The following is a 26,298-nucleotide window of genomic DNA, read 5'->3' on the forward strand; positions in this document are numbered from 1 at the left end:
TGGGCAAAGGTGAACCTTTCACTCTCCGCTCCACCCCACCGTCTCTGAGCTGAGGGACAGGGGGTGCTCCCATCAGTTAGTGAAGGCCCCCCGCCACCCCCAGCATTCCTCACCATATCACGCAGAGACCTCAGGGCTCACGAGGCCACCGTTGGGTGGGCAGGAATGCCTCGCTGCTGTGGTCCTCCCAGCTCCCTGGGAGGTGACAAGGGATGAGGACTCCTGGAGCTATCAGATGGGGCAGGGGACAGTGAGTTCAGTCCTCCACACGCTGGCCTGGGCCTAACTGGCCCTGGGCAGTCCCTTCCCTCCCCAGGCCTCACTTTGCTCATCTGCAAAATCAGGAGGTTGAACTAGGTCGGTGATTCTCAGACTTGAGAATTCATCACCTAGAGGGCGTGTTCAGACACAGTGCTGGGCCCAGCCTCAGAGTGGCTGTTCGGTAGGTCTGGGTGGGACCTGAGAATTTGCATTTCTAGAAAGTTCCCAGGTGGATGCCGGTCTAGGGACGGTACTTTGGGGATCATTGCACTAGATCTTTTTTTTTTTTTAAGATTTTATTTTATTTTATTTTATTTTATTTTTTTTTTTAAAGATTTTATTTATTTATTTGAGAGAGAGAGAATGAGAGAGAGCACATGAGAGGGGGGAGGGTCAGAGGAAGAAGCAGACTCCCTGCCGAGCAGGGAGCCCGATGCGGGACTCGATCCAGGGACTCCAGGATCATGACCTGAGCCGAAGGCAGTTGCTTAACCAACTGAGCCACCCAGGCGCCCTAAGATTTTATTTTTAAGGAATCTCTACACCCAACATGGAGCTCAAACTCACAAACCCGAGATCAAGAGTCTCATGCTCCACTGACTGAGCAAGACAGGCGCCCCTGCACTAGATCATTTCTGAGCTCAAATTGGATATTATGGTTTCTGATTTTGTGAAGGAGCTGCCTTAAGAGCCCATGTCTTCGTTGCCCAGCAGAAGTGTGCCTGGGGTTGTCCTGTCCCTGGATGACCCCGGCTAGGTGAGGGACGTGTGCCATCTGGGAGATTTTTTCACCTGAGCTTTAAGGATGGATGTTGGGGTACAACCCCAGTGTAGGAGCCCCAGCCCAGCATTATTAGGATGTTCTCTTATACGCTTCCCTCTTAGCCAAGGGGACAGGTCATGTGGTTGTCTGCGGCTGGCTTTCCTGCTGGGTGGCTGCCCTCTTGCAGGAGTTGGGGTGGGCTTCTGGAAAAAGCACCTGTGCTTGCAAGGGACAGAGACCCCTCCTGCGCACTTCACTCAACGGGGTTTATTAAAAGTCTATAGGGAACTGTCACCGGGAGTTCAAGGACCCAAGGCAAGAAATAGCCTCAGAATCCACACCCATTCATTCTCTGCTCAGGGGCTTCCCTCTGCTCTTGACTCGTGGTCAGTCTGCACGTCTGTCTGACTCTTTTTCTCTCTTATTGTATCTCATGGGCTCTTGGCACATTTGCTCCCTTCTCCTGGCCCCCCAACCACCACTGCCCCCCGACCCCCTCTCCTGGCCCCGCCCACCCACATCTGGCCCCACCCACATCTGGCCCCACCCACTTCTGGCCCCGCCTACCCACTAGCCTCCTGGCCCCGGGGCCCAGGCTCCAGCACCCACCTCCCATCAGCCCAAGCCTCTGTCCTCTGGAGAGAATCTGATTGGTCCCAGGCTAGCCAATGAGCTGGCTGGCTTTGGATCAGGTGTCCATCCCCGCTCCTTTAGCTGGGAGAGGCTGGGAGAGACCGTGACAGACAGTGACAGTCAGTCAAGGGGCGCTGGGGTCCTCTTGCTGCTCTTTTTCCTGTGACCATATTCATGACGACCAGAACACAAATGGTCCCAAAGTTCCGCTCACACCCACCCGTCTCGAGAGTCAAAAATAAAACCCAGAGCATTCCTGTGAGCTCCTGGTCTCCCACCAGCTGTCACCCCATCTCTCTGCTTGTCCTCCTCCTGGCCTCAGTCCCCGGTTCCAGCCTCGTAGCCTCCTTCCTGATCTCTAAATGTCGGCCTGTCTCAGGGCCCCTTTGCCCCTCGATCTAAGCTGTCGAGAGCTTCCAGTCTGTGTCATTCGGTGTCCTCTGTGAGCTCACGATTCCCTCGGTTCCCCCCCCACCCCAGAGCCACACTGGCGTGCCTACTGGACATCTCCCCCAGGGAGAGGGAGTGATGGGGGTCTATAGCAGTTTCCAGGGGCTACTGTAACAAATCACCACGATTTGGTGGTTTAAAACAATGCAAACTTATTCTCTCGATGTTCTGGAAGCCAGACATCTGAAATCAAGGGATGGGCACGCTTGCTTCCTTTGGAGGCTTGAGGGAGAACCTGTTCCACGCTTCTCTCCCAGCTCCGGTAAGGCTCCTGGCAACCCTTGGCATCCCTCGGCTTGTAACTGAGTCATTGGCTTTGTCACCACATGGCCTTTGCCTCTGCCTGTTCCTGTGTCTCTGACTTGGCCTTCGAATAAGGACACCAGTCATTGGGGTTGGGGTCCACCTTAATCCAGTATGACTTCATCTTAACTAATCACATGTGCAGAGATTCCTCTTCCAAAACAAAGCCCCATTCGGAGGCTCCAGGTAAAGGTAAGGTTTTGGGGGACACCGTTCAACCCAGTACAGCATCCTAAATGGAACATGTGCAAGACAGATCCCTCCATTTATTTCCTGACCCCCCCATCTCAGCAGTTGGCCCCACAACCCCACAGATGGTTGCTTAGTTGACTCATCTTGAATCTTTCCCTCATCCCTCCCATCAGAAATCCTCCTGACCTTGACCTTGCCTCCAAAATCCTTTTCCTTCCCATAGCCACCTTCCTGGGCCAGGCCCCAGCACCTTGCCTCGGACAACTGCGCCAGCCCCTACTTGGCATCTCCCGTGTTCTTCCGCTACCCATTCTCCACACTGAAGCCAGATAACCCTTAAAAATACAGCTTTGGGATTTTTAACACTGGGGACTTTTGAGCCTACACATAAGTAGGGAAGAAGGTATGATGAACCCTCATCATTGGCCCGTCAGCGGGCTTTAGTGATTATCAACTCATGGCCGATCTTGTTCCAGCTCTCCCCCCCCACCCACAGCCCCCTCTCCATGTTACTGTAAAGCAGACCGCTGACCAAATGTCTTAAAGAGGCAAACCAGCCCCTGCCGCTTCCCTGCTCACACACCACGACCCCAGGTAAAGGTAGGCTCTTCCAGAGTGGCCCAGAAGGAGCCCCTTGGGGACCCTGCCCTGTGCACCCATGTTCCTGGACGCCCCAAGCTCTGTCTGCCTCTGAACTTCTCCATGTGCTGAGTCCTGCTTCTCCTTCGGGCCTCACCTTCCGCAATATTTCTCAGAGAGGCCACCTCTGCCTCTTCGATATTATATCCATCCCCTGCGCCCCTCACCTGAGCCCTGTTCCCAGCTCCAACCACAACCTGAAATCCTCTATTGTTTGCGTCCCTCCCCGCAATGTACACCCCTGGGCTGCGGGGACCCTGTCTGTCTCATCCACCTTTATGTCCCCACTGCCAGCAACAGGGCAGGAGCACGGGGAAGGTGCTTCTCCCAGGATGGGCATCCCAGGTCACAGGCTGGAGACAGGTTTTCTGGTTCTCGAACGGATGTTTGCCACGTTGCACCATGAAAATGTGTGTGCCTCTCCCATCCGAGTGGGGGCTCGACCTTACTGGGATTTGGCTGTTGTTGATTAATCAATCATCCAGGGCTTACGTGTTACGATTTTGTTAATTAAATAGTACCCATTGGGTCACTTGATTACTTGCATGGGAGGACCCGTGGTAACAGGGAGGGCCAGGCTCGTGAACTCAGAAGCAGCTCTCTGTTGGTCTGTGCGCTGTGAGGACTAAAGAGAGGTCAAGAGCAGTGACGCATGCCTCTGACCTCCAGGAGCCCCTAGTGCAGGTGGGGAATCTCCTCCCCCACATAACAATTCCAGCCATCAGTTACCCAAGGGGTATCCCAGGGCAGTGTCTCTGCTCTTCCCCGGCATGTGGACACAGTGTCTGCGGGGAGAGGCTGAGCGGCAGGTGCGGGGCGTAGGCAAGGCTTGGCCGAGCTCCCAGATTTGAGCTGCAGCAGGGAAGTGGGGGTCCCCCGCTTTGGGAGCCTCCTTCGATGATACATGTTGCTGCTGGAAGTCTGTGGCTGCCCCCCTCAGCCATGGAGATGGAGAGACTGCCGAGACACCCTCTATGCGGGGGTTGGGTTGTAAAGTTAGCGCACGAGACAAAAGTTGCATCCACCCTTACACGGCCTCCAGCACCTTGACCGTGGGCGTGGGTTGATGAACATCAACTCCCGGGAGCTTGAGCGTGAGAAGCAGGAACATGGTGGCCCCACTCCTCACATCCCCATCGGGCTGTTGCTCATTTCGGCACAGGGTCCTGAACACTGCAGTGTCCCTGGAGCGGATGGAAGGCCCGATCATCCACCCCACCTAAAATGTAGCCTTCGAGGCTGTTTTCCATCCCCCCACGTTCCTGTGGTTGAATTTATCTAATTAAGCAAGCACTTGAAGCAAGTCCGCTGGATTCCCCCGTGTCCCCATGGAGACCCCAGCTTACAGACCAGGAGGCTAAAAGTTTGGAAAGGGGGTGATGCAGGGCGGTGGCGGGGGGAGTCCTTTTGGGAATACCAAGTGAAACTGGGAATTGTGAGGCTGGGGGCTTTTTCTTATCCGTGGAGCCACCAGTCATCATTTATGATCATGCTCCACCTAGCGTGGGTCCTGGGCCGAGCTGCAGTACCCACCCTCTGGGAGAGGAGGGTGGGGACGAGCTCCCCGCCTGCCCCCCCGCCAGGGGCTGACATCGAGACACCATTGTCAGCCTGTAATTTCCTGGAAGAGCCTGAGCCTGGTTGCTTGTTTTCACTGTGGCATGCTGCCCTCTTGAGAGAGAGAGACAGAGAACCTTTTTAGTTGTTCCTTCAGGAACTCGCTTCTCCTGGAGGCTGAAGGCTGAAGGCCGAGGAGGAACCCCTGGCTTCTCCCCACGATGAACTTGGTCTCCAGATTGCCCTTGTATCCTGGAGCCAGCACCCTTGGCCCCTGCCACCCTTGCAGATCTGTTACGAGAAACCCAAATGCCAGGCTGGATGCCCCGAGAACGGCGGGCTTTGTTAGCGTGGGAAGCTAGAACAAAAGCGTTCTTGTGCTTTGGGGAGACCAGGCATCCTCCGCGGGGGCCCTGAGGGATGGGCCCCGACACGCCGGGCTCGGGGCAGGGCAGTGGGAGTCAGAGCCTGGCCTCCACCAGGGAGGCCAGGCCGGCAGAATCACGATGGGGTAGAGATATCTTTTAAAACTTTCCCATTCAGTTGGTTCCTGCACCTTCAGCTCAGGCCTGGGGGGCCGGGAGTCCTGGGTTCCTTTACTGAGCCGTCCATCCCGGGGCCTGCAGGATCCTGTGCCGAAACTGAGCAACAGCCCGATGGGGAGCAGGAATAGGCGGGGGCCCCTCCCCAGAGCCGCAAGGGGTGACAGGAGGGAGCCCGGTGCCCTGTTACCACCCTCTTCAGGGTGGGGTGGCTTGGGGGGCAGGGTTGCTGCAGCCCCTCCTCTGCCTTTAAACAAACCCAGATGGGGACCCGGTGGAGGGGGCCGCTGGAGGGCCCAGCCCGGCCCACCTCCCCAGACCTCCTCTGTCCCCGAGCCACCTCCTGTCCTTGACCTGCTCTCCTGTCTTGCTCACGGAAGTTGATGCCGCCTCTCTCTCTCTCTCTCTCTCTGTCTGTCTCTGCCTGTCTGTCTCTGTCTCCCTCCGGCTTCCTCTGCCCCGCACTCCTCTCCCCTGGCCCGCCTGCCCACCCGCCCCGGGCGGACCAGACCCAGACGCAGCTGGAGCACGCACGCATCGGGGAGCTGGAGCAGAGCCTGCTACTGGAGAAGGCGCAGGCCGAGCGGCTGCTCCGAGAGTTAGCGGACAACAGGGTAACGCCGCCTCGGCCGCCGGCGCCTCCCTCGGCTTCTCTGTTTTATTATTTTCTGTCTTTGGCTGCTATCCTCGTTGTGTTTCGCCTTTTTTGCGCCCCTTCTAGGAGGGAAGTCGAGGTTTAGGGACGCTTCCACTCCACTGCCACGTGACGCTTGTTGGCGAGGAGGGGGTCTTCGGGACTGCACCCCAGCTCATGGTCCCGCTGGCTGGGAATGTCCTGCGAGGCCCTCCCCCGCCCTCCGTCCCCATGCACTGCCAACACAAGGCTTTGTCATGTTCAGAAATGGGGGGCCTCTTGGGAACGGTTTGCCCCTTATATATATGGGCAGGCGCGGTGACAACCCATCCACGCCTCCCTTCTCCCCAGGCTGGGGAGGCTGAGGAAGGCGGGAGGTCGGGGGGGGACCGCAGATCCAGGCTTCTACTTAGGGGGTCTTCATTCTGGTGGCGGGAGGGGCTAGCCTGAAGGACCTGGGGATTTGGGGGCCGCGGGGGTGTCCCTAGGGCATGAGACTCTGTGTCAGACCCAGGGGTGGGGCTGTTGCGCTACAATAGATCAGAGAAAGTTCTGCTGGGGGTGAGGTCTCACCAAGTCCCAGGGCCAGGTTCTGGGCCCTGCTGGCCCTCCGCGCCCCCCACGCCTGCCCCGGGGCCGGCCCCCCGTGCAGGTGCACACATCCCCGCACCTGGCCCGCCCAGCCCAGCTGCAGTTCTGACCATGGAGCTCAACAGCGGGCTCGCGGTGATTGGTTCAGACCATCTGAGCAGGGTGGGGGCTGGGGCGAGCCACGGTCCGTTTCTGCAGGTCGGCCTCAGTACACGAGCGAACGTGTGCATGTGTGTGTGTGTCTGGAGACCCACAGGGGTCCCTCTGCACACACTGGCCGTTGTGGGGTGACCGTGTGTGCTTGTGCAGGACACACGCATGTGCACGGACGCTGCTTGCAGAAACCGACCCGGTCAGGGGTGACAGGCGGGAGCCCTCCGCCGTGAGGCACCTTGATCTGGGGTTCAACCTGATTATAAAGACAAAAACAGACTTACGGAACTAAGGTCACCTTCAGAAACAAATTTTTTTTTCTTTTTAAGTTAGGAAAAGATTTAAAACTTGTATTGTTTCCAAATACAGCTGTGATTGTCGTGATCCAGGTGGGTTTTCGGAGGATGGAGCCTCTGATCTCAGTTATCCATCAGGAGGCGGGTCTGGAGCATTAATTTTGTTTTGCTTTCGGCATTAAACCAGACCTTTCTCCGGCCATCCCCTCCAGACAGCCCTTCTAGTGAATCGACCCATTCCAGCTGGGGCCCCTCCCCGAGCCAGATAATGCAAAATTCCCCTCCTAAAGAAAGCCAGGCCCTCAAACAGGTGGTTTCTTTTAACCACCGATTTGTCCCAAGCCACACAGGGCCGCAGGGACCATCGAGTCCCTGCGTCACCGGGCTACAAGCCAGGGGAGTGTCTCGGGAGGCTGTGGCGGGCCGGGCGGCCAAGGACAGGCGGCCCCCGGGTGGGGTGGGCGCCCTTCCCTTCCGCGAACCGCCCCCACCACCCCCACCCCCGGCCGCGGCCCCCTGCCGTCCCGCCGGCCCGCTGACCCGCGTCGCCCTCTCTCCCCGGTAGCTGACCACGGTAGCCGAGAAGTCGCGTGTGCTGCAGCTGGAGGAGGAACTGCACCTTCGGCGTGGCGAGATCGAGGAGTTGCAGCAGTGCTTGCTGCACTCGGGCCCCCCGCCCGCCGAGCACCCCGAGGCCGCCGAGACCCTGCGGCTGCGGGAGCGGCTGCTGACGGCCAGCAAGGAGCGCCAGAGGGAGAGCGGCGCGCTGCGGGACAAGTACGAGAAGGCGCTGCGGGCCTACCAGGCGGAGGTGGAGAAGCTCCGGGCGGCCAACGAGAAGTACGCGCAGGAGGTGGTGGACCTCAAGGCCAAGGTCCAGCAGGCCACCAGCGAGAACATGGGGCTCATGGACAACTGGAAGTCCAAGCTGGACTCGCTGGCCTCGGACCACCAGAAGTCCCTGGAGGACCTCAAGGCCACCCTGAACTCGGGCCCGGGTGCCCAGCAGAAGGAGATCGGAGAGCTGAAGGCCGTGATGGAGGGCATCAAGATGGAGCACCAGCTGGAGCTGGGCAACCTGCGGGCCAAGCACGACATCGAGACGGCCATGCACGTCAAGGAGAAGGAGGGGCTGCGGCAGAAGCTGCAGGAGGCCCAGGAGGAGGTGGCCGGGCTGCGGCAGCACTGGCGGGCCCAGCTGGAGGTGCAGGCCAGCGAGCACCGGCTGCAGCTGCAGGAGGCCCAGGACCAGCGCCGCGACGCCGAGCTGCGGGTGCACGAGCTGGAGAAGCTGGACGTGGAGTATCGGGGCCAAGCACAGGCCATCGAGTTCCTCAAGGAGCAGATCTCCCTGGCTGAGAAGAAGATGCTGGACCACGAGCTGCTGCAGCGGTCGGAAGCCCAGAGCAAGCAGGAGGCCGAGAGGCTGCGGGAGAGGCTTCTGGTGGCCGAAAACAGACTGCAGGCCGTTGAGTCCCTGTGCTTGTCCCAGCACGGCAACGTAGGCGGCCACCTCTCCTGCCGGGGGGCGGGGGGGTGCCGGGGGGGCTGCGGGGACGGGCTCCCCAGTGTCGGCGGACCCCTTCTTCCCAGCCAGGCCCATGCGAGAACAGAGGGCCCCCCTCATCCCTCCATCGGTAGGGCAGGGTGGCCGTGGGAGCCAAGGTGGTCAGAGCTGACCTAGCTGGGTCCCCACAGCCCGGGCCTGGAGAGATGCGTCCCTCAGCACAGGGCACAGGCTTCCTCCCAATCCCCAGGCCCCTGCTTCTCCCAGATGTGTCCCACTGTGCAGGCTCCTGGACCTCCCCAGGGCGCCAGCACCAGGAGCTCCGTGGGGCTCGCGTGGCGTGGAGGGCAAGCCCTGCCTGTCCCCGGGGCGGGGGGGTCCCAAACCTCCAACACAAGCACCAACCTAGGTGACCTAAGGGCAGCCCCCTTTTGCCAGTCCTGCTGAGACTGAGCAACAACCAACGGCCAGAGTCGGGGGGTCGCCCGAGTGGGCGCTGGGGGGCTGGAGGGGCATAGTTCTAGAGCGTCTGTTGCTGCAGTATCAGTTCTGGTCCAGATCTAGAAGTCCTCCAAACATCCAGCTCGGCTTTCTGCAGCTCAGCACGCTGGGGAGGCCCAGGCCTCGGGTGGTGTGGGCTGTGTCCACACCAGCCAGGAAGGGCCTTTTGAGTAGCTCTGACCACCAAACCCTTGTGCCAGGACCTACGTTGCCTTTTCTTACCTTAACCCTTGCAAGGCCGGTGTTGGCTCTGTCTCACAGATGAGCAAAGCAAGACTGAGACAGAAACTCTCCCAGGGTTTCCTGCCCACCAGCGGGAGAGGTCAAGCCCAGCTCCACTCCTGGAGGGCCGACTGAGGGTGCCCAGGATGACATGAGTCAAATCCTAGATGGAGGACAGCGAGCAGCATGATCATTGCCTGTATTCAGGCCCTGGGCCTTCGGGGCATCCAATTCCCCTTGAGCATTTACACTAGAATAACTTCCAGGAGTTTCAAGGACAGGTGCCTTTTTTGTAGAAGGAGCTCTGCCGGTGTCCCCCCTTGCGTCCCACTGTGGCAGCCTTTCTGCCCCCTTCTCCGAGGGAGGGACCATTTTTAGCAAGGGCTTTCCCGGGATCCTGGGCAGAGGGGAAAGGTCGCTTGCGTGCACGCAACCCGCTTGGCTGCTCAGAGCATGGGGAGTCCCTTAGCAGAGGAGGCTTTGGACTGCTGTGGTTCCATAGGATGCCCCCCTTCCCCTCAATCACAGACCTTAGGCCAAGGAGAGGGCGGTGACCTCAGGAAGGCCCGTCTCTCAATTTCCACACACATGGAGCCTCGGTCTGGACCCACATGACTCCCGGATGCAGAGGTTTAGGTGCAGGGGCAACTGGCTGAGACTTAAAAAGGGGGCTTGGGATGTATGAACAGAAGTATGAGGGGCGGGTTGATGGAGGTGACTGCCTGCTCAGCTCTGTGCTGCCCCACAGTGTTAGACTGGCGAACTGCAGGCCCAGAGGACAGCCAGCTTGGGCAGGAGGCTGGACACTTTCCAAGGAGCCGTGGGGAGCCTACTGATGTTTGCCATCCAGATTTTTTCTTTTTTTTCTTAATTGATCTTTTCTTTTTTGGCTTCTGGGTTTATTATTAAAAAGAAGTCTTGGAGGGAGAGGAAGTAGCATTTCTTGAAGTTGCTCCGGGAGCTGCCCTATGGCAGCCGATGCTTGTTTTATGGATGAGAAACCAAGGCGGGGATTTTGCCTCTGGATGATGATGGAAACAGATTTTCAGGACTAATCTCTGTGGGCGTCCCAGGGAAAGAGACATCTGTTTAATATAATAGACGTTTTCAACAAAGGAAGGGGTGGGAGACGTTCTCGGGGTAGCTGCCCAAACAGCCTTCGGAGACACTGGGAGCAGGAAGGGGGGGAGAGAGTCCTCTGTTGTCAGGGGGGCAGGATGGAGAGCATCTGTGCTCCTTGCCCCCGTATCGAGTCCCTGAGAGCCAGCCTGTATGGGGATGAGGGGTGCTGGCTCGGCAGGCTGGGGCGGGGGGCAGGGGCAGGGGCCGAGCGTCCCCCTTACCAGGCTCTTCTTTCAGATGATTGAGTCCAACGACATTTCAGGGGAGAAGGTCAGGATGAAGGAGACTATAGAGGGTGAGTGGCCGCGGGGCTGGGCGGGACCCTGGGCTTTCGGGTTTATGAAGTGCCAGGCATTGGGCTAAGCCCCTTGTCACTTGCTTGGCTTTAACTTTATTTTTTAAATAGGTATAAACTTCCAATGGGTCAAAGGGCAGCGTCCGGCAAAGGGTGCCCTGTTGCCTGAGTTCCCTCCCTAAAGGCACGGTGTTGGCCGACTTAGGGTTCCTTTCCAGAGCTGTTTATGCACAAACACCTAGGTAGCACAGTCCACCTCCCATGCTGTTCCGCCCCTTTCTCTTCTCCATTTCACAGTGCCTCTTGGAGACTGTTCCAGTCTGTTCTTTATCAGTACATTCTCTTCCACGATGCAGAATAATCCTTTACGTGGAGCTCCTGTCGTGTGTTTAGCCAGTTTCCTACTGATGGATTGTGGGTTGTTTCCAGCCTTTGTCTATTACAAACACTGCCTCAGTAAATTACCTTCTCCTCTTTGGGGCTCAAACAACTTTAACTCCCACCAGCTGTGGTTGAAAGTATATTTCCCCACAAGCCTGGCCAGCAAGACATTTCATCACACTTTGTGATCTTTGCCAATCTCAGCGGTGAAAGATGTTATCTGGTGCAACTTCAACTTGCCTTTCTCTTTCTTCATGTCCAGTGTTCTACTTGCATCTTTTGTTCATTTTTTCCCTAGTAGGTTGTTGATCTTTTTGTTGGTTTTTAGAAACTCTTTATATATGACATTGCAGACATTTTCTTCCCCATTTGTGGTTTGTCTTTTGACTTTTCTTATGGTCGTGTGTGCCATGCAGATTTAAAGATTTTATTTATTTTACAGAGAGAGAAAGAGAGCGAGTGGAGGGGTAGAGGGGGAGGGAAAGGGACAAGCAGACTCTGCGCTCAGCAGGGAGCCTGACGCAGGGCTCAATCTCACGACCCGGAGATCATGCCTGAGCCGAAAATCAAGAGTCAGACACTTAACCGACTGAGCCACCCAGGCACCCCTGCCATGTAGATTTTTATTTTTATTCTTTATTTTTTTAAAGATTTTATTCATTGAGGGGCGCCTAGGTGGCTCAGTCGGTTGAGCGTCTGCCTTCGGCTCAGGTCATGATCCCAGGGTCCTGGGATCGAGCCCCCCATCGGGCTCTCCCTCTCGGTGAGAGGCCTGCTTCTCCCTCTGCCTCACTCCCCTTGCTTGTGCTCTCGCTTTCTCTCTGTCAAATAAATAAATAAAATCTTAAAAAAACATTTTTTATTCATTGAGAGAAAGAGAGCACAAGGAGCGGGAGGGGCAGAGGGGCTGAGCAGGGAGCCCAATGTAGGACTCAATCCCAGGACCCCAGGATCATGACCTGAGCCGAAGGCAGACGCTTAACCGACTGAGCCACCAGGTGCCCCTAAGCTTTATTTATATTTTAATCACTGCAGGACTAGTCCTTCCTGCTCTGCGTTTTCAAAATTCTTTTGACTCTTCTTTTTTTTTTTAATTGATGCAACATTAACATAAAATTAACTGTTTTAAAGTGAATAATTCGGGGAGGGGCATTTAGTATGTTCACCGTGTTCTGCCACCACGACCTCTGTCTAGTTCCAGAACATGTTCATCTCCCCAGAAGGAAACCCCATGCCCATTGTCAGTCCCTCCCCCGGCCGGCTCCCCTCCCCCCAGCCGCTGACAAGCACTGGTCTGCTTTCTGTGTATGGATTTGCCCATTTTGGCCACTTAAATCAAATGGCATCATACCATAGGTGGCCTTTCACATCTGGCTTCTTTTACTTAGCATACTATACGCGAGGTTCGCTCACGTAGTGTGTGTCGCTGCTCTGTTCCTGTTTACGGCCAAGTAATATTCCATCACGTGCCCACATTTTATTCTTCCTCCACCTGTTGATGGATATCTGGTCTGTTTCCACCTTTTGGCTATTGTGAGTGGTGTTGCTATAAACATGCACAGGGAGGCACATTTCCAGTCCCTGTTGCAGTTCTCGGGGTGTGCCCGTGTATTCTGTTTAACTAACTGAAGAAGCATTTGCCAGACTCTCTCAGCTAGTCTTGCTTATTTTCCAAGTGATTTTAGAATCAGCTAAGGTAGTTCCGTAAGAGCGAAAATCTTGTTGGTATTTTTGTGGGTATCATGTGTACATTTATGAAGTAACTTATGGAAACTGAATGTGTTTCTAGCACTTTCCGTAGATTATCCTTTTTAGGACTGTTCTGAGGCTCTTGAACACAAACACACACAGCTGTGTGACACAGGCACCATTACTATCCCCATTTTTCACTCAGGGAAACTGAGACTCCAAGAGTTAAATGGCCCGAGACCACGTGGTGTTGGAGTCTCTTCTTCAGAGTGGGTCACCCAGTGGTGTGGGGAAGGATTTGGACCCTGGAGGCCAGTGTGGCCTCGTTTTGGGCTTCCTGTGGGAGGGCCACACCCTCACCCGCTGCTCCTGGAACATTATGGCCCATTGTCTCTCCATTTTCCCTTAGGCCTGCAGGACAAGCTGAACAAGAGGGACAAAGAGGTGACAGCCTTGATGTCCCAGACCGAGATGCTCAGGGCCCAAGTAAGTGGTAAGTCTCCCGCCCGCAGGGCAGATGCGGGGGGCTTTCATGGGGGCCTCGAGCTAGTGGGGCATGGACTGGGTTGGCTCCTGGGTCCACGTGCCCTCTCCCACTCTACCTCGAGAGGGTGATGTGGGCCAGTCCACCTGCATGGACTTCCACCTCAGCATCGGAGAGTGGGAGAGTGTGGCCCCCACATCTTCTGTAAGATGATCGAGGACCCCAGCTGCCTTCTTCCCCCAGAGCCAATTCTATGTTCTCTGTGTTCTGAAGTTCCCATCAGCTTTCTCTCTCGTCTTGACTTCTTTTTAAACATTTTTATTTATTTATTTGAGAGAGAGAGCACAAGCAGGGGGGAACAGCAGAGGGAGAAGGAAAAGCAGGCTCCCCGCTGAACAGGGAACCCGACATGGGGCTTGATCCCAGGAGCCACCCAGGCGCCCCATCTCTCGCCTTGACTTTTTCATAGGTCACACAGATAGAGTGTATGTGCCCCCGGCTCCTTTCTAGATGAAATACCAGGCTTTCAGACTTGGGGGGCGGGGAGGATGCTGGCCACAGCAGGGAGCAAGACACAGGGGACACAAGGACAGGAGGAGCCTGGGGAGAGGCACGGGTCTGGAATTTGTGATTCTGGGAACTGGTCCTGCTTCTTGTCTTACCCCCACTTCTGTCTAGTTCCCATCATGTTCATGTGGCCTCATTGGTCCCCGCAAAGGGCAGTTGACCTCAGACCTCTCCAAAGCTAAGGTGAAGATTTAGCTTTCCCTTGCCCAGGACACTGTCAACGCCCAGGGCCTGTCTCGGGAAGGGTGGCCTTCTTCCCCCCCGACACCAAAGGGCCTGTGTTGATGTGCTTGGGGATGTGGCCTGCTCTGTGTAGCTGTTCTCTTGGCCCTTTGCTGCCTGGCTCTGCAGGACAAGACAGACCCGGTCAGTGGGGTGTGTCACCGTGGTCCCCTGAGAAAACCAGCTCCCTGCCCGGGCCTTGGCTCCCCACTAGCGGGGACAGATTCCCATGGAGAGCCTGATTCTCTCTCTCTGCTTTCCCTGCCGGCTGACCCTCAGCACTGGAGACAAAGTGCAAGACGGGAGAAAAGAAGGTGGATGCCCTCCAGAAGGAGAAGCGGCGCTTGGAGGCAGAGCTGGAAGCCATGTCCCGAAAGACCCACGACGCCTCAGGCCAGCTGGTCCTCATCAGCCAGGAGCTGCTCCGGAAGGAGCGGTGAGTCAGCCGCGGGCGGTGTGGCCGACCTGCCTGGCCCTGACCCTGACCCTGCTCACCTGACATTAGCCAGTCCGCTCCGGAGGCAGGGCAGGGGTGGGGCGGGCGAGACAAGTGCCTGGCATCGCCAAGATGGCCATACTCTGCTCAGATGAAGCCTCAGAATCCTTCTCAACACAGATCTCCAAGCAGAGCTTATAGGCAAGACTAGTGGTTCTCAAACTTCTTGGTCTCAGGGATCCCTTTAAACTCTCAACAGTGATGGAGGATTCCCAGAGAGCTTTTGTTTATTTATTCTATATTTACCGTATTATCAATTAAAACAGAAATGTAAAAATCTTTCTTAATCCACTTAAAAATTATAACAAGCCAGTTGCATCTCACATAAATAACACGCTTTTGATAAAAAGTAACCGTTTTCCAAAACAAAAACTGTTTCATGAAAAGAGTGGCATTGTGTTACATTTTTGCAAATTTCTTGAATCTCAGGCTTCATAGAAGACAGCAGGATGCTCCTATCTTCCTCTGCATTCAGTCTTCGCAGTTGTTGTTTTGAAGTATATTACGAAAATCTGGCCTTACGTAGATACGTAGTTGGAAAAGAGAGGAGTATTTTAATATCCTTTTCAGACTATTATTAAGATGCCATGGGGCGCCTGGGTGGCTCAGTTGGTTGAGCGACTGCCTTCGGCTCAGGTCATGATCCTGGAGTCCCGGGATCGAGTCCCGCATCGGGCTTCCTGCTCGGCAGGGAGTCTGCTTCTCCCTCTGACCCTCCTCCCTCTCATATGCTCTCTCTCTCTCTCATTCTCGCTCTCTCAAATAAATAAATAAAATCTTTAAAAAAAAAAAAAAGGGCGCCTGGGTGGCTCAGTTGGTTAAGCGACTGCCTTCGGCTCAGGTCATGATCCTGGAGTCCCTGGATCGAGTCCCGCATCGGGCTCCCTGCTCGGCGGGGAGTCTGCTTCTCCCCCCCCTCATGTGCTCGCTCTCTCTCATTCTCTCTCTCTCAAATAAATAAATAAAATCTTTAAAAAATAAAATAAAATAAAATAAAATAAAATAAAATAAAATAAAAAAAAAAGATGCCATGTGGCAGCGCCTGGCCGGCTCAGTCGGGAGAGCTTGCGACTCTTGATCTCAGGGTCGTAGGTTCAAGCCCCACACTGGGTGTGGAGGTTACTTAAAAATAAAATCTTTTAAAAATAAAAAAATTAAAAATAGAATGTCTTGCCATAGGAGCGCTCTTGGATGAATGTTTTGTTTTATTTAATTTTTCATTATACAGATGTTCTGTTCTTTTTTAAAACTTGAAGAACATTCTAGAACAGGCCCAGTCCTCTTGATCATCCCATCCCCAAATCCTGGCCCCTCTTGCGCTGTCACCGAATGGTTTCATGCCCCACGTTTCCACTGCGGCCCCTCCTGGCACGGGTGCCGTCTTCATAGCCAGTGCCCCCCTTAGCGTGGCCAGCCCGTCCGCGTCTGGCAAATCTCTGGAATGTAGGAGCAGAGGGCCAGGGCTGACTAGCTTTTCTCTGCCCCCCACCGACCCCCTGCCAGGAGCCTGAACGAACTTCGAGTGTTGCTGCTGGAGGCCAATCGCCACTCACCGGGGCCCGAGAGGGACCTGAGTCGCGAGGTCCACAAGGCTGAGTGGCGGATCAAGGAGCAGAAACTCAAAGATGATATCCGGGGCCTGCGAGAAAAGCTGACCGGGCTGGTGCGTGGGCAAGGGGTAGCCTGGGGACGGGGGGAATGCCAGGGTGAGCGGAGGCTGGCGAACTCCTGGAGCCAACCCCCAGAGACAGCCAAGTCACGGGGAGGGTTCAAGAGGCCCTAGAATCACGGGCAGGGTCAGTGACATAGCTGGTGGAGGGGCCACAGGCGACCCCTTTGTAGACATCCTGGCTGGCCATGTGGCAGTCTGGGTGACAGAGTGCAAAGAAAGACTTCCGAAGACCCTGAGCTGTCCAGAGGGATGGGGACCTGCGGGGTGGTGAGCTCCCCATCCAGGGAAGTAATCATCCAGAAACCAGCTCCTTCCTCAGGGTTTTGCAGCGGGGATTCACGCATCCGTCTCAGGAAGGAGATGGGACCTAACAGAGCTCTTTCTAGCCCTGAGCTTCTGGGAGCTGAGACTCCTCCATTAGGAACAGGAGCCTGCCTGAGCTGAGTCCCCAGATGTGGGGGTTGGAGTAGCCGGGCCATGCTGGGAACACAGGACAGAATTGTCCCCACCCATCCCCCTGTGGTCAGCATTCAGGACAAGCCTGTTGGCCAGCTACGGGGCCCAGTCAGTTTGGACAGGGTTTGGACAAGACAGGTTCTGGGAAGACAGGCCTGTTGCCGCGGGAAGCTGCTCCGGAGCCCCTCACTGCCCTCCCACTCAGCTGCATGGGTTCAGCCACGCGAGGAGATGGAAGGGAGGCCTCACGGGCAGGAGGGAGGGACAGGACCCACCCGCAGCTGGGGGGCCGGCGAAGTCAAGGGGCCAGGGGGTCACTTGCTGCACACCTTTCCAATCCTGACAGGCCTAGCCAGCAGGCCGGATTCCAGGGCCCTTTGCTGTCCTCATGGCTCTGGGTCCGGGCATAACTCAGGAGAAGACAAGGCCCTGGGGCCCGTGGGGACTTCAAAGTTTTGATTCTCTGGGGCTTTCCCGGAGCCTCGTGGAGGGGGGCAGTCCTGTTCTGGCTCATCTCCACAGGGCACAGGCTGCTTGAGTTTGTTTGGGAAATTTGCCCAGGGTAGCCTCTCCCGTGGCCCCCTGTGCTGTCCCCAGAGCCACAGGAGAACTAGGGAAGGGCTTGGTGGTTAGGAAGTCCCGGCAGGGAGAGAGGTTTGGGTGGAGAATGAGAGCGGAGCAGAAGGATCTGGAAGCCCCCAGCCCAGGGGTGGTGCGGAGTAGGTTTGTGCGGGAGCAAGGAGGCTGGCAGGTGCATCCCAGCTGCCACGGTGGGGGCAGGGGACAGCTGTGGAAGGCTTGCAAGCTGAAAGTGACATATGTCCTGTTGGGGAGGGGAGGAGGGTTCCAAGGAGGAATTCAGATGGGCTAGAGGGTAAGAGGTGATGGAGCTGTGGGTCTGGGGGTGAAGAGAAGGGACCCACATAAAGACAGTGTGGAGGGAGTGGGGGCCACAAGAAGGAAAGAAGGGAGGGGGTTCTGGATCTCGGGACTTGGAGAACAGGGAGTGTCTGTCAGCCTGGGAATTCAGGGCAGGGGATCTTCCCAGATACTTCCGTGGGCACCCCGGAGTGAGGGAGGACGGCCTGACCCAGAGACGAGGAGGGCCGGAAGGCGGGCCTAGAGCAGAGACCGCCCTCCCCCAGCACACACGTGCACACACGTACATACGTGTGCAGACACGCTCACGCGCATGCTCTTCCTCTCCCCTGCTGCGTCCAGGACAAAGAGAAGTCCCTGTCGGACCAGAGGCGCTATTCCCTCATTGACCCGTCCTCGGCGCCCGAGCTCGAACGGCTGCAGCACCAGCTGATGAGCACAGAAGACGCGCTGCGGGACGCGCTGGACCAGGCTCAGCAGGTGGAGAAGCTCATGGAGGCCATGAGGAGCTGCCCAGACAAGTCCCAGGTGAGCCGTGGACCAGCGCTGGGCTGACCAGGGACACTCGCTGTCCTCGGGAAGCATGGCCCAGTCCTGGGATCCCTGGTCTGAACGGGTGAAAGATTCAGCCCTGGGGCCCCAAGGGGGCACGTGGCTTGATCCTGAGGAGCTCAGACTAAGCTGGGGATGCAGCCTTGCCCTGACAGCCTCCATCTCCTGGGGTCCTGGGACCACGCTTCCCCCGCCCCTTTTGAAGAGCCTCTGGCGGCCTCTAGTGGTCACACCGGGAACTGCCGCCTGGTGACCCTCACTCAGCCCCTGCCCGGGACTCTTAACAGGCCATCAGCAATTCCAGTTCTGCAAACGGCATCCATCAGCAAGACAAGGGCCACAAACAAGAGGTAAGGGACGCCCTGGCCCCCGGGGACCCCCCTGCCACACCCACGGCCCTCCCACACTTCTCGGGAGAAAAAAAACCCTGAAAAGCCACCCAAATTACAAAGGTGCCTTGTGCCAGAGGCTCTCCAGTCGGGGTGGTCACCCTCCATTCAGCCCTCATCTGCTCTTGTCACCTTGTTTCTCTTTCTCAAAAACTCTCATAATAAAAGTTCTACATGCCTACTAGGAAACTTTCGGGGGAAAAGAAAAACCCAAAATAGAAGATACTCTTAGAGATGACCTGGGTTGACACTTTTAAGTGATACCCTTCTTGAACTTTTCTGTGTGTGTCAGTACATGTACAGAATTCTCATTATTCGCAGATTCCTTATTTGCAAACCTACCTGCTTGATAAAACTTGTGACCCCAAAATCAATACTCACGGCCCTTTTATGTCATTCACGGACGTGTGCCGAGTGGAGAAAAATTCGAGTCACCCGACATGCACAGTCCCAGCAGAGGTCCCACCAGATGATGCTCGCCTCCCGGTTCCAGCTCTTAGTCAATAAGCATCCTTTCCACTGTCTTTTTGGTGCCGTGTTTGTCCCATTTTCATGCTTTTTCTTGGTGATCTCGCTGTTTAAAACAACCCTGTGGGGTGCCCGGCTGGCTCAGTCGGAAAAGCGTGTAACTCGTGACCTCGTGGTTGTAAGTTCGAGCCCCAGGTTGGGTATGGGGGGAGGGGGGGACTCGATCCCAGGACCCTGAGATCAAGACCTGAGCTGAGATCAAGAGTCAGATGCTCAACTGACTGAGCCACCCAGGCACCCCTTCTCTGAATATTTTTAAAAATAAGCATCTTTTCTTGTCCTTAAATGGTCTCTGAAAATTCTATAATTTATAAAATTGAGGGTGTAAAACTGGTTTCCTAGAATCTAACGGGCCTGAGGGGCACCCATGACTCCCATGATTGTCATGTCTTTGCTTGACTGTTATGTGGGGGGGGGGTTGGTTGTTTTTATTTGTTTGTTTAGAGGTGAGGTGTGCAGGGGCGCCTGGGTGGCTCAGTCGTTAAGCGTCTGCCTTCGGCTTGGGTCGTGATCCCAGGGTCCTGGGATCGGGCCCCGCATCAGGCTCCCTGCTCCGGAGGAAGCCTGCTTCTCCCTCTCCCACTCCCCCTGCTTGTGTTCCCTCTCTCGCTGTGTCTCTCTATGCCCAGCATGGAGCATGATGTGGGGCTCGATCTCACGACCCTGAGATCATGACCTGAGCTGAAATCAAGAGTCAGAGGCTTAACTGACTGCACCACCCAGGCTTCCCTTGACTGTTAGGTTTTTTGTTTTTTTTTTTGTTTTTTAAAGATTTTATTTATTTGACAGAGAGAGACACAGCGAGAGAGGGAACACAAGCAGGGGGAGTGGGAAAGGGAGAAGCAGGCTTCCCGCGGAGCAGGGAGCCCGATGCAGGGCTCGATCCCAGGACCCTGGGATCATGACCTGAACCGAAGGCAGACGCTTAACGACTGAGCCACCCAGGCGCCCCGACTGTTAGGTTTTAACATGCCCCACTGCACAGTTAACTGCAGGCATTCCCCGCAGCGTGACAGACACCGCTTGAGTCCCAGGTGCCTGCCTGATGAGGAGGGAGGAGCCTAGCACGGCTCTGTCCCTGGCTGGCCGTGGGACCTTGCAGGGGCAAGGCTAGAGCAGGGGAAGGAACTCTCCTCCTTCCATCTTGGACCATGGAGCCCCCCTCCCGCCCCAGCCACTGTGCTCACCCAGAGATGGGAGAACCTTGGCCACAGAATCTGCCAGGGGTCAGGCCTGTGGGGGAGGGGCAGAGAGAGCGATGGGGCCGGGAGGGATTGGGGGGGACCCTGCACCGGACCTGCCGACAGGGGAGATGGGTCATGTCCATCCTTCGTGTGGCCTTGTCCCTCCAGCAGCCCCGCAAGGCACATGGGGCTGTCCCAGTTTACAGACATGAAAACCGAGGCCCGGAGTCTCAGCTCATTTTCAGTGCCTCCACACAGGCGCCCAGCGCTCTTTGTAAAACCCATCTGCTCTCACCTCTTCCCCTCAACTGCGCCCACCCCTCCTCCTGTCTCCTCAAGCCCCAAACACAGAAGAGAGACTCTTCTGCCCCAAGACCTTTGCCTATGCTGTCCCTGCCCACCCCACTCCCTTTCCTATCTGACCCCCCCCACCCCTCCTGGAGACACCTGCTGATCAAGCCCTTGCTCTCTCCAGGAGAAGCACTGACCCCGAGGGACACCGCGGAGCGGCCCGGTCCACACCAGAACCCCTGCAGCCTGCCCCGGCGGCGCCCCCTCCAGGCAGGGGCCAGGACTGTCACTTTGGAGACAAGAACAGTGTTTGTAACAATAACGTGCCCACTGCCTCGGACAATCCCCCACCCCCGACCCCCCTGCCGGACCAGGAGGCTTCCTCAAGCACGACCTTCCACAGAGAGCGGTACAGTCCTGGCCTGGCCCCCGGGACCTTCGGCCTGGACACCCTGGACCCCCCGGCAGTGTCTGGAGCTTGTTTGGGGGAGGCCGAGGTGATCTGGCCAGGCCCCCCCTCCCCAGAAGGAGCTGCCCTGAGGACCATTTTGGCACCCCGGGCATGTCTCTGCCCTCGCTTTTTTCTCCTCCTTCTCCCGGGTTCCCCTGAGACCCCAGAGAGCCATTGCCCCGGGAAAGGGTCAGAGGAGGCCCCACTAGGCACCGAGGAGGCCAGTCCAGTCCTCGGGAGCCAGGTGGGGACCCCTTTTTCTGCAGCCCCCAGGCTTCTCGTCCCCACAAACAGTGGTACAAGCCCCCCTCAGCCCCTCCGCCCAGCGAGGCCCAGGTTCAAGGTGTTGGGGGGGGACAAGGTCCTTCTCCCCCCCACCCCCCAGCACGCAACTCACACGTAGCTCCAAGCTGCTGGCCAGAGGGTTGCCACCAGGGCCAGGAGCCACAGTATTAGGAAAGTTTGGAAGCCCCTCCCCTCATCCCCCACCACACCTGGCTTGGAGCTGGGGCCGGGGGGCTGCCGGGGAGCCCAGACCCAGGGCTCTAGGCATGTTCTGACCGGTCAGTCAGGTGGTGTCCCCGGGGCGGACTAGCTGTTCCCCGAACCGGGCCTCTCACCTGCAGACACAGCCAGGCAGGCTCTGACCTAGACACGCCCCGACTTTGGCGTCCGCCCAGACGGGTCCCGCACGCATGCGCGGCCATGTGGGCGGGGCGTTTGCAGCCAGAAGGTGCACACGCTCGGGTCTGGGGACCGAGCCCCCGGCCCGGCAGTGCCGTGTCCTCACGCACTGCGCACGTTCCTGCAGCCCAGCTGTGTGCATACACACCCAGGTACGCGTGGCTGAGTGTTCAGGGACAAGCGTGCCAGGCACATTCATCAGAAGGCACTTACACCAACAGCCCCCTTGCTTACCAGGCACCTACCTGCCCAGAGCCCTGGAAGCCCTGTCCCCTGCAGCCAAGAAAAGAGCCCAAGGGACGTTGGAGAAAAGATCTAACCACCTCTCCCCTCTGCCCCGAGAGCCCGGCGGAGTTACTCCAGGCCTGTGGGTGGTGGGAAAAGCCAGTAGATAAACCTCTACAGCTGGAGGGCCCATAGGTTACTGCCTTGTGCCTCAGCGTCCCCACAGAGGGCCTGCCTCCACCTCCCCTGTGTCAGGGAGAGTTTCACTCTGGGGCCCTCCCCCCCCCCCCCCGCGGGGCCGGGGGGAAACCCCCGCCCCCCCCAGGCATTTCCGAAGCGCACCAGGACGGGTATGCAGTCTGCGCCCTGGGAGCAACCCGGGGGGCCTCCATCCTTGCCCAAACGCAGCCCATGGGGGGGCAGCCAGTTCGTCCCGTCGGCCCCCCACTTCCCCATTGGCTTCTGGTAGCTCTCGCATGCGGTTTTATTAACAACAGTCTAGAAGCGATGCTTTAGTGGCCTAACCCAGAGTTAAATACTACTCTTTCCAGCAAAATCCGGCAGCTCGCCCCGCCTACAGGAGGCACTGATTAGTCTACTAACAGCCAAAGGCCCGCACCAGGAGGGGCTGAGCCCCCAGGGTTGCTGGCAGGTGGTAAGAAGCCATCTGCCTGTGAGCGTCTCCCCCTGCCCAGTGTGGGCTCAGCCGTGCCCCATCCCCAAGCCCTCCCGCCCCCTTGTCCTCCCCAAAGTGGAATTGTTGAAGTGTGGCGAGTCTGTGCTCGAGACAATAAAGCTTGTGACTGACGTCCAGGACCCTTGTTGTCTGCTTTTCTCTGCAGGCCCCCCTGGGGCGTGCCAGGAGTGGGGCTCAGTCCTGTTCGCTGCCAGCTAATTCCTACTCAGTTGTGAATGGCTGATGAGGGCCTCAGAGAGCCTGGCCTTAAGAGACCCAGGAGACCGGGACCTGGGCTTGTCCAAGGAGCAGGAGCCCAGCAGGGACCAGCCGAGGACCAGAGACAGAGCAGCAGGGGGCAGGCCGGGTAAGGCTACCAGAGAGGGCTGGGGGTTTGGACTTGACTCTGTTAGAAGGAGGAGGGGGCCCACAAGAAGAAAATGAAAAATCTCCCTGACGTGCAGAATAACTAACGAGTTCACTGAGTTCAGCGAGAACACTTAGAACCTCAGGGAGCGAATTCTATCTCCTGCAGCCAGCTCTCTAGAGATCAAATGAACAGTAAGGGTTTGCGAGCTCTGCGGTCATTTTACAGGCTTATGCACTTGATGTTGCTGCCCTGGGAGACCAAACGAGGCTCTCGAGGTTAACAGCTGAATGCATCTGGAAGCTTCATGCTGGCTCCTGCGTCAGCACAGAGGGAGGCACTGGGGACCGTCCGTGGGTGACGAGTTTAAGGAAGGGGCCGTGTGCACAGGTGTGGCCAGGGCTAAGGGATGCCACGGGGGACTCTCTGGGAACCAGTGCCACCCCACGGGGCAAAGCAAAGGAGCTGTGACTGGAACTGGAGCTGTCCAGAAGACCCCACCCCAAGCGGGAAGGAGCTGGAAGATGATGCCCCCGGCTCTCTCCGGCCCTCCTCCGGCTGCCCCTCCCCGAGGCTGAACCCATCCCGGAGCCCAGGCTGTTGCAGGCTCGAGGCCAGCCCCTGGGCACACCCAGCCCGGATGGAGGGACTGCAGAATGGGGCTGGGGGTGGGGACAAATGGCAAGCAATCGGCCGTATCCACCACGAGATGGTTCTGGGATAGAGCTCAACAGCACCCTGGTCTCTGGGCTTCGGCTGCCTTGAATGTTCACAGCCTCTGTCCTTCCCAGAACCGACCTTACCAGCCCAGCATTTTGAAATTCAAAGAGCTTCTGCAAACAAGATTCTTTCCTCTCCGGACTTATCAAACACCACTGTGATTTCTGGTTTCTTTTCATTGTCCCCAAGGACCAGTCCCCGTCTGATAGGGTGGAGACTGAGGGCGCTAAATGCATCACCCTGACCCCGGGGAAAAGCGTTTCTTTGACCAGCGTAGGCTTCAGTGGGAACTGTACACTGTGGTCAGAAAAGAGCGAACCCCCCACCCCACCCCAGCAAGCCAGCAGTCGGTGTGGCCCCACGTTAGCCGCTGGGAAGAGGAAGGTGTTGGGCGCAGGGAGGAAGGAAGAGGGGAGCAGGCAGACACTGTCACGGGGAGACTGGGGGGCCTGGCGTCTCAGGCAGAGGCCTGGGGGCCAGGCTGGAGCACAAGGCGCTGTGGGTGTGGGGGACACAAGGCCAGATCCAGGCGAAGGGCCTGAATCTCACGGAAGAAGCATCCCAAGTCCTTGTCTGCCCAGGCCTCGGCCCTGTGAGCTCAGCACAATTCCAGGTTGGAGCTCACCTGGGATGGGATGGAACGGGAGAGGCATGGTCTACACCAAAGACTTCAAAGGGTGTCGTTGAATTGGCGGTGTTATTTTTAAAGTGCTCTTTAAAAGTACGATCCCTTATCATTTGGGGGGTGTTTGGAATATTTCGTAGTAAGTTTTTCTTTTCTGCTGAGGGGTACTTTATGTGCGGTAAAGTGCCAGAATCTTCGGTGTCCAGATTGATGCATTTTTACTTAAGTACACTCCACTGTAATCACCGCTCAGGTCAAAATATAGGACATTCCCAAATCCAAGCAGGCTCCCCTGTACCCCTTCCCAGCCCATACCCACCCACCACGCCCAAGAAACAACCCGTGTTTCTACCTTTGTTATCACTGATGAACTTTGCTTATTTACTTTCTGGGCTCTGGAGGGGTGTTTTTGGCTCACATTAACACTTGTGAGCTTCATTCTTTTTTTGTGCGTTGCAATATCCTGTTTTTTTGGGTTTTGTTTTTTGTTTTTTTACAATATCCTGTTCTTATTGCTAGGTAAATATGCCGTTGCATGAAAGTACCACAATGTACTCACCCATTCTGCTCTTTTTTTTATATATGCTTATTGATTATTATTATTTTTTAAATTGAGATACAATGGACATATAACATTGTATTCATTTCAGGAGTCCGACATCATGATTTATTTGTATATATTGGGAAAGGATCTCCAGGATAAGTTTAGTTAACATGGGTCACCACACAGTTACAAATGTTTTTTCTCCTGATGAGAACTTTCAAGATCTACTCTCTTAGCAACTTTCAAATATAGGGTACAGTGATACCAAATATAACCCCCATGCTGTACATGACATCCCCAGGACTTATTTATCTTTTTTTTTTTTTCAAGGATTTTATTTATTTATTTGAGAGAGAGCATGAGCAGGGGGCGGGGCAAAGGGAGAGGGAGAAGCAGCCTCCCCCTGCAAAATGTAGAGGCCGACCCAGGGGCTCGATCCCAGGACCCTGAGATCATGACCTGAACCGAAGGCAGACGCTTAACCGACTGAGCCACCCAGGGGCCCCTTATTTATCTTGTAACTGGAAGTTTGTGCCTTTTGACCTCCTTCACGCATTTCACCGACCCTCCCCCAATCCCCCACCTCTGGCAACCACCCATCCATTCTCTGTATCTACGAGGGTTTTAAAAAAATTTTATTCCACATATAAGTGAAGTCATACAGCATTTGTCTTTATCCTTTCTTCTTTGGATGCACAAGTGGGTTGAGAAATGTATACTCTGTCCACGAAGACACAGGAAGAGAGGAATGTTGGTAATAGCATTACTAATAAAAGGGGATGGACAGACAACCTGACGCCAGGGTCTGGGAGGTCTGTCACCATTAACTGAGGCCTTGGGGAGCTGCACGGGGGCTGGGGGGCGGGGGGCGGCACAACACCAGCCCCATTAGAGGCTGCTCGGAGGCCCACGCCGAGGGTCCCACTGAGAACAAGGCTCCCACCCACACTCTCCAGCTGGGAATCTCAGACTGGACCAAACCAGGGCGCAAAGAGAGCCCTCCTTCCGTCTGTCTGCACTTCCCAGACCGGAGAGCCAGGAAAGAGAGAGAGAACAACTCACCAGCATAGAACCTACCGCCGAGCAGCTGTTGAGAGAGTCTGAGCAAAAGAGCAAACCTCTGAAGACAATCTGCCCCAGGAATCCAGAAGGATTGCACACGAGGGGAGATCCATTACCGGCCCTATAGCAGACTAAATGTCATTTAAAAAAAGTCCTCTTGATGTAATTTCGCCTGATGTAATGTGCTGGATGAAATATAACGCACATGCTTTTAAGCATATCGCTGAGCCTGCAGGAAAGTATGGGAAATCCTCAAGGGCCAAGAGCAAAGATCTGGAAATGAGAGCGGTAAGCAGCTTGTAAGCTGCAGCTGCCCTGGGGTGTTTGCCAAGGTCGGAAACCCAAAGGCGAGGAATGTCATGACCACCAGGGGCTCAGTGGACAAGGCTTTGCAAGGTGGAAAACTGGAACCAAGATGCCTGCCAAAAGTCAAGAACAAAAGAGCTATAACCTCCTGAGATATAAGGACTTCAGGCGCCCGGGTGGCTCAGTT

The 26,298-nt window shown here is 56.3% G+C and overlaps 1 protein-coding gene across 4 annotated transcripts in view; it reads left to right on the forward strand.

Annotated features, from left to right (window-relative positions):
* The window catches only part of CLIP2 (CAP-Gly domain containing linker protein 2), a 72,432-nt gene extending 49,809 nt beyond the window's left edge, over nt 1–22,623 (forward strand). For 2 of the 4 annotated variants that reach the window (XM_032430732.1, XM_032430731.1), the window contains exons 10-18: nt 5,850–5,954; nt 7,580–8,515; nt 10,604–10,661; nt 13,141–13,224; nt 14,284–14,440; nt 16,004–16,163; nt 17,850–18,035; nt 18,347–18,409; nt 20,636–22,623. In XM_032430732.1, coding sequence (XP_032286623.1) covers nt 5,850–5,954; nt 7,580–8,515; nt 10,604–10,661; nt 13,141–13,224; nt 14,284–14,440; nt 16,004–16,163; nt 17,850–18,035; nt 18,347–18,409; nt 20,636–20,647 — 1,761 coding nt within the window. In that variant the 3' untranslated portion in view covers nt 20,648–22,623. The remainder of the gene's footprint in view (nt 1–5,849; nt 5,955–7,579; nt 8,516–10,603; nt 10,662–13,140; nt 13,225–14,283; nt 14,441–16,003; nt 16,164–17,849; nt 18,036–18,346; nt 18,410–20,635) is intronic. The other 2 variants (XM_032430733.1, XM_032430734.1) reach the window with 2 other exon arrangements.
* The last annotated feature ends 3,675 nt before the right edge of the window (nt 22,624–26,298 follow it).

The sequence above is a fragment of the Phoca vitulina genome, unplaced genomic scaffold (genome assembly GCF_004348235.1).
Source record: "Phoca vitulina isolate PV1807 unplaced genomic scaffold, GSC_HSeal_1.0 scaffold45, whole genome shotgun sequence".
Lineage (NCBI taxonomy): Eukaryota > Metazoa > Chordata > Mammalia > Carnivora > Phocidae > Phoca > Phoca vitulina.